The sequence below is a fragment of the Pinus tabuliformis genome, chromosome 7 (assembly GCF_031772625.1).
Source record: "Pinus tabuliformis cultivar Carrire ecotype Pingquan chromosome 7, CPIR1, whole genome shotgun sequence".
Classification (NCBI taxonomy): domain Eukaryota; kingdom Viridiplantae; phylum Streptophyta; class Pinopsida; order Pinales; family Pinaceae; genus Pinus; species Pinus tabuliformis.
Window position 1 is genome coordinate 1843883359 of NC_142293.1, and position 14349 is coordinate 1843897707.

Sequence of the window (14349 nt, forward strand, 5' to 3'; positions counted from 1 at the left end):
GTAACTGATTCGCAATTTCCTAAGCATAAAAACCAAAACTACCAACAACAGCTGTTTGGGAAACTTAAATTGCAAAGACACTGAGTTTTCTAACTTAGAATGCACAGCGGAAATAAATAAATCAGAACACAAACACATTCAACACATCGAACACAAGATATACCCAGGAAACCCAAACTACGGGGAAAACCTGCAACTTTCTGTCTTTTATTATCTTCAACAAAAGGGTAATCTTCAGAAAATTTGCAGCAAGGAAACACTTCCCTTTCACCACAGGAAACAACTAATCTGCTTCAAATATAAATAGATGTCCCTACTGCACACTCGATCTGCCAAATAGCTGCACAGATCTGCCTACCTGCGCACACATACAAGCCGTAGGATGTGCAGATCTCCCTTCCTGCGCACACGTACAAGCCATAGGATGTGCATATCTCCCTTCCTGTGCACACTTGCGAGTGGAATCACTGCGCTAAGGCTGTAAGAGCAGCTCATCTCTAACTCGATCTCCTTCTTGTTCGCTGTGATCTGCTGAAACCCTAATCTCTTCCTTCGCTGATCTGACACACTGCTTGTGCTCCACTGACTGGCCACTTACTCACTATATCTCCTCTTATAATTTCAATCCAAGCCCCTCCTCTTTCAATGGCTGAGATTAGATCTTGACGAAGGGTTGAGATTAAATCATAAGTTAACTTAGCCCCTAGGAGAAGCTGTCTTGTGGATTCCTCTTCTAGCCTTAGCACCTAGGCAAGTAGAACCCTTACTTCTCTACTCCAATAAACAAAGGGATTCCCCTCTGAATTTTTCTTAGTCAATGCCAAATCATCTCAAAGTCAGGTCCAGCAGCAGGTTGCTGGGCAAGGTTTTCTTCAGCTCCAAAATCCAGATTCCAAACATTCCAATGTAAGTTTAAGGAAGTCAAATGAGATAAGAAATATAATGGATTCTTTTAGGAAAACAGATTTAAGGTTTAGGTAGGTTATTTTCTTTACTTTGTTAATTTTTTCTAGATCTTTTTGCCTCGCCTCCACTGGCAGGAAGACACATCTACCTGACAGTGACTATTCTGAGTCAGTCTGCCAAGTTTGATGAAGATCATCCCTATTTAACGAATGCAATATTGAAATATCATCAATGAAGTTGCCACATCATCGTTTGATCCCACGTCATCACATTAGTTACAACATTGTCAACCCTTGGGGTTTTGGACCCAACAATGGGGACTTGACTTTGATCAAAGATATTTCACAAACCAAGAGGGTCCACGAGACGCTCCACATACCACCGGAATCAGCTCAACGAGTAGAATCTGATGGTTAGGGTCTCCGAGGCAAGCAGATTGATCTGCTGCTCCAAAACCACCAACAAAAGCGAGGTATGTCCATCGTCCAAAACAAATCCTAGGGCTAGGGTTTCTAACCTGCAACTTCTCATCTACCTGACACATGCTCTTGCTCTTGTTTTGACATCAATGACCAGCTGCACACCTCATACATGCCCATATACAGCTATTACCTGCAATCCATCCATCATGTATGCTTCTCCAATTGGAAAATGTGCTAACGTTGACACATGGAAGAGGGGCACCTAGTCAAATGTCAATGAGAAAAACACCTGCCAAGCAAAGGAACCCACCAATGAGGCTGATGCACACTAAGGTAGAGGCACAACCTGCCAATGTGAATGCTTGTGCTGAAGTCGAATACTGACAAAGCCCATTCAACCAAGACCCAAACATGATCAACCTTGGTGAATGCAAGACGACAACCAATGAGGCTAATAACCATCAACATGCTCGAGCTTCCAAATCAGTCCTCACATAATGTGTTGGAGTTGACGAGGGATGATCTTCAAAAAGGAAGAAAATGATAAAAGCCTTTCCCTCAACACAAAGCAGAAATCAAGAAGCAAAAGAAATGGTGCCATATCCCCCAGGTCGGATGAGAGGCTCACTAACTAAGGATAATGACTCTATGCAAACTTAAGAGACAAAACAATAATTTGACTAAACACTCATCCTATTGTCTCTTCAACACTATGCACCTATCAGACACAATTATCAGTTATCACAAGATGGAAAATACGACATTCTCATTCAGGGTTGACCTAAACATAAGCACAAGAAAGTATCAAACAATTTGGTGACATAATAATCAGAGTTTGACTCATCAAACTAATGATGGACAGCAAACTAATAATGTGTGCATGCAAGGAAATAACAAACAAGCCCCGTAAGAAGCTTTTATTTTGCTTTATTATGCAGGGAAACAAGAGTATATGCTGATATATAGCAAGGAAAAACACTGACACTGCAAAAACTACAATGTGAAGTCAACTAAAAGGGAATGGAAATATGTGAAGTAAAACATATTACTTGCTATCCTAAAACATAAAAAACAGCTATACTGAATTTGAAAAGGATGATGCAAAATAACAACAGACATAAGGATAACAACTACCCATAAAAACCTAGAAAATTTCACCCCATTTGTATGTTTATCCCTTGTTTATTGAAGATTTACCAAAGCTAGGATGATCAATCAACATACTCGAATCACCAATGTAACCATCCAACCAAGTGATCAAATAGACGGGAATGATCAACATAATCAACCCTCCAGTGCAACAAATCATGAAACCTCATAGGCCAAAAAGATGTCTTGATGTACTTGTTGCGAGAAAAATGGATGGAGGCTTGTCAGTCAAAACTTGGAACATGGTACTTCAAAGGTACTGAACATGAAAATATAAGAACCAAAACTCTTCAAACCTATCTGCTGAAATGCATCCATCATCCTTGGTTCAACTCGATCATGATTAACCCTAATATCCAAGCAATGATCCAGCAAAGGATCTTCTTGAAAAATAAAATCTGATGCAAGATGAATGGCAGGTTGTGAGAAATATCAGCTTCTGGTTCAACTAAAGATTGGTCTCTTTGTAAAGTTATCTGATTGGACAGTTCTCGAACCACTATGGGGATAGGCACTGACAAGGTCTCTTGTTGATCCATTTCTATATAGCTGATTTGTTGTTATTCTTGTTGTATTTTATCATCATTGATGGAAGAATCCAAGGAAACCATTACTAATCTTGGCTCTTCAACTTCATCTTCATGAAACTCTGCTTCTAGGTTCATGATCATCCAAGCATGAGTCATTTTCATCCTCTTTATCTCTGAAAACTTGATAAGATGCAAGGTTTTTGTGATCATGTTCTTCTACAACAGAAAGAAGTCCATCCAATCTTTGGGCAGCCGCAAGGAATTCCTGTTCTCGTTGGGCAAACAAGAAAGCCTACTCTAAATTTGCTGGTTTTTTACTCCAAAATAGGGTACAAAACTTTGGATCAAAAGCAAAAGCATAATCCACCATAACGTTTCTTGGTCGAAATGCAGTAGGAATCTCATCATATGTATTGATGAATCTGAAACAAGTTTATCTTCTCACTTCTCAATATGAGGAAACTCCAAAACTTTGTCCTGCACCCACTATATGTATTTAACATCTATGATCAATCATGATCTTTCTGCAGTGGAATTTCCAATGTACGTCAATAAGTGGGGATCCACCCTTGTGTTCTAGAATACATTTTCAAGTTTGATGAGACCCAGAACAATGCCTTGTGTATGGTCGAGATTTCCTCTTGTTAGCCAAAATGATTTTGATCCTACATCAGATAGAGTTGCCATGTGAATACACATAAAATACAGCAATTGAACAAAAACTCACCGATATCATTAGAATAACCAAGGATTGCCAACAATCCTGGGAACGACACCAATTTGTTATCATAAAAATCTGTACTATAGGATAAATGACTCCAAAAACCTATGGTGAGAAACCAATGTTAACACAGGAGATTTTGCCCAACTTGTCACCAGCAAAAGTCCTCCACGATTGGACTGGTGCTTTTCCAACCTCAAGGTGGTGTCCCTAGTTTATCATGCACTGAAAATCAACTAAAAATATACAAATTAGCACAAGAAATCATAGCATAATATGGGACCGTGGCATGCACCCAAAAATCTAAGGACAAAAATGGTTGATTAATTAGAAATAAATATGAGAATTTTAATCAATAATCAACAAAATATGAAAGAAAAAAGAACATGAAATATTGTGTCCATGAGCCAAGAAGCTAAAAGAAAAACATGGTCAAACTCTGTCTTTGTATTCGCCGAAAGACTAGCTACATCATAAAGACAAGATACAAGATAGATCACAAAAAATGCCCAGCACGGAGTATAGACAGAGAACAAGGAAGAAAGAAAGAAATGGTGGAAAAAAAACTCTGTTGACTACTCTCACTAAAACTCTGCCAAAAAATGGCCATTCAACCTCTCTTTATGGTATTCCCCTCCTCCAAAATAGGGCACAAGTCTCACACAATATGCCTGGAATAACCTGTGGTGAAGTAAGTGGAAGTGGAGAAGTTCTCATCTACCTAACCCATGTGCCATGTTAAAAGCGATGAGGAGTGGAATGAACTCAAACAAGTCCAAGTCAAACTCTCCCATGCACCTTGAGTGAAGTGGAGAGAAAGGTCCATGCATTCAAGTTCAACTACTCATGCACTTAGAGTATGGTGGAGTGAAGTGGACATGAGCCATGCACTTTCTCCACTTAACTAATAATAGCTAAACAAGGCAACCTCATGCAAGGTCATGCACACAAAACTAAACTGGAGTGAGGTTGAGTCAACTCCAATCCACCAAGGCACCCCGAGATGAGATGACACATGTGCCACATCACTGCCCCATGATCCATCACTTCCATGTCAATTCCACATGGCACATCCCCCTGCTACCACTTGTCATCTTGTGAGGCAATTTGGCTTCGGAAGCTTCTTGTGTAATTATTTAATTAGGAGATGGAATCAACTTTGATTCACTGTGACAATCAGAGCTGTATCAAGCTCAGAGAACCCAGTGTTTCATGATCAGCCGAGGCTCATTCAAGATTGTGTGCAGAAAGGAACAAAAAAGCTGCAGTATCAAACATCCTGACCAAGGCTTTGATTAAGGGAAATTTTGTATTCTTCAGAGACAAGATGGGGTTGGTGCAGAACACCCTCCTCTCTAAGAGGGAGTGTTGAAACTATAGCTTGGAAGGGGATTCTGCATTGATCAAGTGCCATGACATGCAGTTATCACCAAACAGTTCTCTCACAGAAATTTTTTAATTATTTCGTAAGTCTGGACCTTAGGCATAAAGTCATTTAATTTTTTGACTTTATTGGCAATTTTTTTATAAAATTAAAAAGGTCAACAGAAGATTATATCATGCCCATAGATCTCAAGTATGGAGATGCAATCTCATCCCTCCATCACTTTGGAGATTAGGTCAGAAAATTATAAAGAAGGAAATAGATTGTTGGAGAGAGATCGATTTGGCACAAGTGACTGGGCTTTTGCTAAGAAACAGGAGGTTGAACTGACAGCAAGAGAAGACAGCGAAAAGGTCAAGTTTGAAGGGAAGAAAACAGGCCAAGTTTGGACAGCAAGCAGACTAACTTTATCTGGGCCATACAGGCCAAAATTCTCAGGTCTGTACAGGCTGAAATTACCAGGTCCGCACAGGCTGAAATAGCTGGGCCGTACAGGCCGTATTTCCTGAAGTCGTACAGCAGTATTTTCTGGTTCGAAAAGGCCACACAAGGCAGGCCATGACAGGGAAATTGTGGAGTATTTTTGCTACTGTAATTTTTTGAAGTGTACACTTACTGTAATTGAAATTTCCAAGCTGACTAGAAGCCCAAACTTTGCTGATTTTCCCCACATTGGGGTGTCCAGAGTAAAACTGTGTCAAATAATTTTATGTGCTCATTTTTGTGATTGTTTTATTTCTGCTGCGCATACTAAGTTAGGAACCCAGTGTCTTTCATGTCATAAAATTCAGATCTGAAGGAATTATTTATTTCTGTTCTGGGTGTATTTTATTGGACATTAAAATATGACCTGGGTTTGAAGGAAAACTAACAGCTGACTCTGGAAGCAAACTCCAAGAGCTGACTCTGAACACTATCTTGATGAAATTAGCTGTCTCTTAACCCTCCAGTTCGCAAGGAGTAAATATGAGCGTTAACAAGTGGCAGCTAGAATTGAGGAGATTAATGGTTAGGATTGAGGAGATCGGTTATCTTCTCCCAAAAATAATAGGACAAGTTAGGAGATGTCAACACATACATGAGAAGACAGCAAGAAAGCTGGAAGAGGGCAGAGTGCAGAGTGCAGAGTGCGTTCAAGAAGAAGAAGAAGGGCGAAAATAGAAGGAAATAGGAAATAAGGAAAGGAGAAAAGAGAGAAGGAAAGGAGAAAAGGGATAAGAAAAAGCAAATTGCTGAAGTGACCATCAAGTACAGCAGGTCATATAGGCAGTACCACTGCTGTAGCAGTCCTTTCTTCATGCACAGACTATACACCCTCAGATCTAGCCATACAGTACTGTTTGGGGTCATTTAATTGCCCATACAGCTGCTGATTTAAAGCAGGCTGAAAAGTTCAACTTGTAAGCTTTGATCAAATCAAAGTAAAAAAAGCTGATTAGAAGGAAAAGTCCCTGTTTATATGTTTTATTTCTTCTGCTGTTCATTTTTCAGCTATTTTGTGATTGATGGAATGTTCAGAGTTTAGTTTTCTGCTGTTAAATAAATTCTGTTTTTGAGTTATTTAATGATAGAACATTAAGACAGCAATCACCTAGGCTTGAAAAAATTACATTCATGACCTTTGAGGGGACATTGTATCAAATTACAAGATGTACACCAGCAGACCACCAAATGAACCAATTCTACACAGTTCAAGAGTTGAGCTCCCTCCACCCAGCACACTACTCCCTAAGTTCAGCTGAGTAAACAGGCCTCTATAAAAGATTCTATCCCATGACCTCAAATGTTAGCAAAGCTAGGCTACCTCAATCTTGTGCTCCCCCTTGGATCACTGGGTCAAGCCCCCTTAGCCCTGGCCATTTCAGCAATGAGATTTCCAGTATATAGCATTTTTAGTGTACCTGCACCTGATTTTATTCTCCCTAGCTAGACTTTCAGCCTCTAGTTTCTAGCGTGTTCTGAGATAACATATTTTTCTGTTTTTAGCATTGATCTAGGAGATGCTTTTGCACTCCATTTTGTACTTGCGGTGAATATACTATCTTAGTCCCACTGGCCTACAAATTATCTGATCTTATATTAATTGATAAAATATTAAAGAAGTACGTCAGGCTGTCTAGTTTGGTTGCCTCAGGCCCAGCTTTTATATTACAACGAGATTTTGTTTTCGAAGGAGTTTTCCTTGTAATTTAAGAATAAAATACTGGAACTTATCCATTCATCAGTTCAAGTTTTCCACAGTTGTTCCACACAATTTAAAAGAAGCTAGTGCAGTATAAATATACATCTTGTCATGCCATTTCCAAGATTGTCTTAATTCTCAAGCTGGTATCTCCTAATGTTTCCATGCATGACAGTTTTTCACTCTTGTGCTATCCTTGATCATTGATAGATAGAATGTTTCAGCTGAAAAGAAAATATTCAGTCTGTCAGACAACGTAGACTAACATATTCTCTAAGAAAGCTTAGCTATATAATAATTATAATGTTTGTAACTTTGTACAGTTGTTTCCCAAGAAGGTAGCAACCCTCAAAAGATCTTACCAGGTAATCATAGAACGTAGTCAAATTAAGCCAGCTCAAGAGCAGGAGTCACTGGTTTCAACGGAATTTCTTAGCAGTAGCCATTGAATTACATTAACCATCTTAAAGTTTGAAAATGTAGAGGGAGATTACTATAATCAGAATTTTAAAATGGGCTCAATTTAGCAGCCTTTAATCCTGTAACCATGTGATGTCATATGAGGTTTAATTCTTCAAACCATACTGCTGACCAAAATCAGAAAAACAGGTACAAAGGAATAGCTATCACCAAAAGCTTTCAATAATGAGTGAGTAGAAAATAAAACACATGTTATGCCGGGATGACTTGTGGAGTCTCTTTGGCATGTTATGATTGCCCTGCTATTCCCTCACATTAGGACACCGCAAATGAAACAACAGGCAGACAAGCAACAAATTCCAAAAAATTCCAGAGTTATGAAGAAAATACACAAATAAAACATCTAAAAGTAGAAACACCAAAGATATGTTTAGAAAAGAAGGCATCTTGCCAATTACAATAAATGAAAATTTCATTTTCATTTTTTTTTTCATTTTTTTATAAAAATGGCACATTCAGTAACATTGGCAACAGGTGTCAGAAAAGTTAAAGCAAAGACACGGGTTAGATCCTCCTGTACAGTTTTCTTTTAGAAATGACCTTAAAACATGCATTTTGAAATTCATTTGTAAATCTCAATTCCACATCTTCTCAATCCATTTAGGTGAAGGATTGTCAGTACTACCAAAGCTGAGCTACAGCATACACCATCTAATAAACAAATAATGTCCAAACAAACTTCAAAGTCAACTCTAGAAACCCCTTTTTCAGTTATGACATTGAGAAAGCCAACTCAAAATATGTTCAAGAATGGGACTAGCTCCAACTACACACCAAATCAGAGCACCACAATATCACTCTCTAATTCAATTCAGATGTTGTTTGAGTACACAGTGCTCCTCCATAGTCCGAAGACTCCTAACCCTAGCCTAGTTTCTGTGTAACTATGGTTAACTCCCCAAAGGCAACCTAGAGTTAATAAGTCATAATACAACTATATTGTATCCAATGCTAAAGGAAACTAATAAATAAATAATACACATGAAAAGCAACTATAAAGTTAGCAAATAGATCCAAAGTTGAATATCCTACATATGACCACATTTTTGAAATAAAGATTTGCCTGGAAAGAGATTCAAAGATATAATTACTTTACCTTGAACCCTTTGTGCAGCATATGATGCCTGTGCTGCCAATAACTCTGATGGTGATATTACAAGGTCTGTCTGCGGTGTTGGGGCAAATGAGCAAAGTCCTCGAGCAGAAATCAAGGACCACATACCATTCTACATTCAAATGACACAAAACAATGAGCCATATAGCTGAAACAAAAAATGTTTTTTGGAATTGCACTGCATTAACAATTCAAGCTTGCAACAGCCAGGTTACAGTGAACAAAAGAATGTGCTTTACAAGATAATTGTATGATGTATCAAAATGCATTTGTTTATAGTTACAAGAAAACATCTAATATAAATCAACTTCTGATAAAGCACAATCTTGCAGATTAATTGTCTAAACTATTTTCTCCTCAGTGTATGTGATATTGAAAACAGGAGACTCATGGATATGTATGAGATATTAGTGTATAAGTAGGGGACAATTGGATAAGATAGGAGCTCTTAGCACCATAGGAGGACAAGTTGTGAAGCTGCAAGGTCGAAATTGTGAAGCTGCAAGATTGAAGTTGTGAAGCTGCCTCTAGATCAACGCTGTGAAGCTGCTAGGTCGAAACTGCTGAAGTTGCATCAAGGTCGAAGCTGTGAAGCTGCTAGGTTGAAGTTGCCGAAGCTGCTAGGTCGAAGTTGCAGAAATTGTTGCTGGGGTCGAAGTTGCTGGAGAAGTTACTGGAAGGTCGAAGTTTGTTGCTCGAGGCTGTGTAAGGAAACCTCATCAAGAAGGAAGGGTGACTTGGTCTTTGAGGGTCTTAGTCAAGTGTCATAGGTCTTGGAATTCGTCAATTGAAAGTTCTATAAGAAGAGAAATATTCTGGTGGGTTTTCCTCTCAGTTGGAAAGGTTTTGGCCCTGGTTGATCGCCTATATCGTGTGTCCCATTGTCTCATTGTTCTTTATGATTTGGTATTTGTTTGATGATAGAGAACACTAATAATAGTAATGGAAGAAGAAGTTAATCAAGTAAAGTAAATATACATCACAAGCAGTTATCAAAGTAAGAGAAATCGGCTACCCCATCAAAACACCAAGAAACTGGCAAATAAGCTCAGCCATTTTATTAAATTATGAACTACAAGGAGTACATATAGCAAGGAACAAGTGCACCTGGGCTTTGCATAAGCAAGTTGAAGCAAACCCAAGGTGAGAAAGATGCCCCAATGAGTAGAAACTTCGACCCAATATCCTTTTGCGTAGTCCCAGAGATTGGTAGTTGTTGTTGCACTAGAAATGCTGAGAAAGGCCCTCTATGATGCCTGGAATCGCCTGAAACTGGAGTTGTAGCTTCTCCCAAAAATACTCAACCAAACCCAGGAAGGAATCTGACCCAGACCAACCACCTGGAAAACCCACAAAATGGTGCCAATTACCAACAACTGCTAGCTGGAAAGAGACCCCTATTTGAGCCTCCAAAATTGCTCAGAAAATTCCGCCAAATTAATCTTGAGCTCCCCACCAAAAACCCAGAAAAAACCGAGAAAGGAATTTGGCTAATTCCAACCTCACGGAATTGCCCTATTTTGGCACTACACCCTCCTAAACGAAGACTACGTCGCCCAGTGATAAAATCTATTGAAATCCTCCTTAATCATCCTCAATCTACTAATGAAGGGCTTTAAGAAATTTCCCCTATAGTTGGAGAGGCATTCTACCACAAATTCTGGCACTCAAGAGCTGAGCTCGACACCCCACGAATTTATCCAGCATCCCTCCGCTGCAGACCCTGAAAAGAGAAATATGTCCTACCCAAAGGCAACAATCTCAAGCCCCCAAATTATCCACAAGGCCTAGTCTTCCCCTAGAGCAGCTACACTAAATTTCTCCCCGCAAACACCCCTGGGAAATAGTTGAAACAAGTGGCACGAGATCCTCCACTACATCCTCCCTGGAGCATGAATTAGCTAAGGGGAATGGATGAAAGGTGCTCCCAAAATTCCACAAGTCTCCCTTCAAATGTAGTGGCAAATTTGCCTCCCTAAGGTGGCACTCGAAGTCCATCGAAAGAAGGGTGAGATTTCCCCTTGGAAGCCTTTGGTGCTAAACAGCACTTGTGACTCAGCTGAACAGCTTGAGCAACAATGTGTAAATGTCAAATTATCAAAGGTGTCAATTGTTGCCCTCAACCTTCTATTTATAATTGTTGCCTTACCTTTCCTTGTGGGTCCGTCCAAATATTTTGACCTCCCTTCACAAAAGCATTTTTTCTCCCAAGAAGTGTGTATTCCTTTAGGGGTGCCCCCCACATTCCACCAACTTTAATATTTGACCCACTTTCCCTAAGTTGGTATCCAAAAATGTGTTAGCTCCAAAATGGCAAAAATGGTAGATCTCTTCTAGCAGAAATTATTGAGAGGGGACATTACATACAACAAACCGAAATTCTGAAGAAGGGCCGAAATTTGAGGTTGTGAAACAAGTTTAACTAGCGTTGCCTTGAAAGAAGAAAAGCAAAGAAAAACGTTGTCATCGTCATCAAGGAATCAATGTGATCTCCCTTTGAGCCAAGGATCACTTTTAAGGAAAGTCATCTTCACCAAGAAGACATCTTCTATTATCTACATCATCATCAAAATCAAGAAGGCATCAAGTTGAAGACTTCATCATATAGGAGTATCTTCACTTGACAAGTAAGTATTTTTATATCTATATTTGAATATGTCAAAATGACTTCATATTGCAAGGTGAGCAACAAATTGGTTGGGTCGTCAAACTTTCTTGCATGGAAGAAGAGGATAGATTTAATCCTCATAGAAAATGAAGTCGTTGGTCATGTGAAGGGTTTAATTGTGGAACCGCCGAAAGAAAAATCACAAGCTCTACAAGATGAAGATATGAAAAGAAGAAGGAATAGCCTCATACTTTATGAGGGTGTCAAAAATAAGAGACCAACTCCAAAGGTTTGGAGAAATAATGTCTGACAAGGAAATGATTACAATAGTGCTCAATGCACTACCAGAGGAATGGGGGAACTTCACATCAAGCAACTATAGGAAGAAAGAAGCTACTCCATTCAATGAACTATGGTCATTCTGCAAAGTCGAAGAAATCAGGCTGACGGCAAAAATCGATGTAGGATCAGGCGAGCAAGCTCAAGCATTTCCTGTCATAGCTAGAAGAGAAGGGAAGTTTGGGAACCTTGGTCCTCAGAAAAAGAAGAAGAACATGTCAAAAGTTCAATGTTATGGTTGTCATGAATATGGGCACTACAAGAGAGATTATCCAAAGCTCAAGAAGGACAACAACAAAAGAGGAAGGGAAGAAGCCCATATCATTGAAGAAGTGGAAGAAGCTGAAAAGAAGAAATTCAAGAAGGAGGAAGTAAAAGATCTCTACTATGATTGAGCTAGTCTTCCTCAACTAGTTATTTTCAAGTTTTTGTTTCAAGTTTTTTATTGTTAAGTATAACTATCATGGTAGGACTCATTAGAAGCATGATAAGATGGATCATGGTAGGAGATGGCACCATAGAAGCATACGATTGAAAGCAAGAGCTCGCAACATCATTAAAAAGAAGCATGAAAGGTAGTTGAAATAGAAGTCTATGGCAGTCACCTATAGAAGGATGTAGCTCTTGGTAACCTCATTAGAAGCATAAGTAGTACTTATGGGAAAAAGAAAGTCATCTAGTATACAGCTCATCATACATCATTCAAAAGGAGCATTTGCAAGATGAGGATGATCAAGTTCCTCCATTGGAATTGTTGATTTCTGATAGCATGAGATGTGCTCTAAGTCTCAAAATTGCAGGGAGGCATAGACACATGCATTCTCCAATACCCAGAAATTGTTTTGGGAAATTGCACCCGGAGACAGTTCTATTAAAATAATTAAATACTTTTTAATGGGTCCCTAAGTCTAAACTTAGGAAATTAAAATAATTAATGGATATTAATCTAAATTGTGGGTGAAACTTCTAGAAGAAGACGTAGATCAAGGAAAGATTATCTAAGCCATTGATTAGAAGTTAATCTGGGCCGCTAGTTGTCCAACAAAAAGATATAAGAAGAGGCTTGAGGGGCACTTGGAGAACACATCGAGTAAAGTTTAGAAGATCAAATTTTTGAAGCAGAGCAGCTACCAGTGAGAAATTCGAAGTGAGCTTTTGCAGTGAGGGGCAAGGATAGTTCCGGTTGGAGATTTTTCCTGATCCAGGAATACTCAGCAGAGGAGGCAGGGAGAGATCTGGGAGAGGCAGTGCAGAGCCAGAAGAGGCTGGCACAGGGCCACGCAGAGGCAACGCAAAGCCTTGAGGAGATCCAAAAATTTGCTAGAGGAATCGATTTCAGGATAGAAGTCAGGGTGTGAGACCGGGAGGTGAAAATCAATGTTCCTAGGCAGCAAATCGATCAGCAAAAGGGGTGACGCAGTCCCTAAAGGCTATGACGTTGGGCTGACGCAGTGACTACGCAGAGGCAGCCAAGGGTTGTTCATTCAATGGTTGGATCAATCAGATCTCCAATGATAGTGTGAGGTAATCTCACTTATCTCTCTGTCAATGATATTCTCTGTACTGGATAGCCAGGAGGGCATCCAGAGATTGTATTCAGAAATTACTACTGCATAATAATAAAACCCTCAGCTGTTGCACCGGTTTTCCCACACTGGGTTTTTCCGGGGACATTTGTCCAAAAATAACTGTGTAGATGTGTTGTGTATTTCTTTCTTGTTCAGTTTCTTGTTTCCGCATTTTATTTAAATGGTGAAGGCTACAGTGTATTAGTTTTGGTGTTTACTGTAGGAAACAGTAAATAATTTTGTTTTGTAATTAACAAATAGAAGAAACATAATCAATTGTTGAAGTAGAAATTAGGGCATTCAAATTTTCACATGGTATCAGAGCTGCAGGTGAAACAAGAGAGCAACGTTGGAAGAGCGCAGCACTGAAGGAGGAAGGGAGTTCGAAATTCCTGCAGAGGCAACAAATCAAATCCCTAGAGGGATTGCGCAGTTCAGGACGGGAGGGCAAGATTTTCGTGGTAAATCTCTCTCTGAGTGAGTCGACAAAGAGGTATGATTTCCATATCGAAATCTGTCAGCAGCAGAGGGAGCAACGCTGCATTAGCTTCAGTGAAGAGGGGTTTTTGGTGGGACGCAGTTTTCTGTAGGCAGTTGCTGGGCAGAAAGACATCAGAAGGAAGACAGAAACTTGAGGGAATTCCTTCCTCAAAGAATTCCTAGCCAGGGAATTCGAATTCTCGTTTGCTGAGCAACAACAAGAAAGAGGAGGTCATTCGACTTTTTCAGCTGGCAGAGATGGCAACCAGTGGATTGAGAGATCAGGATAGGTTGGATGGTGCATCCAACTATGTGATCTAGAAGGCAAGGATGTTGTGCCTTTTGGATGAGCATTTTCTCAAGATCTACGTCGACAGCGTGGTAGCTGAGCCCACGGATCCAGATCCGCTCAAGAAGTACAAGGGAGAAATGGCGAAGACCAAGAGAATGATCCTCGACGGAGTGA

At 39.6% G+C, this 14349-nt stretch overlaps 1 protein-coding gene across 1 annotated transcript in view; it reads right to left on the reverse strand.

The window, feature by feature from the left end:
- Positions 1 to 14349, reverse strand: part of LOC149255797 (Ribosomal protein L4/L1 family) — a 114264-nt gene that overhangs the window by 86210 nt on the left and 13705 nt on the right. Inside the window, exon 2 of the mRNA XM_089460570.1 lies at positions 8871 to 9000. Coding sequence (XP_089316696.1) covers positions 8871 to 9000 — 130 coding nt within the window. The remainder of the gene's footprint in view (positions 1 to 8870; positions 9001 to 14349) is intronic.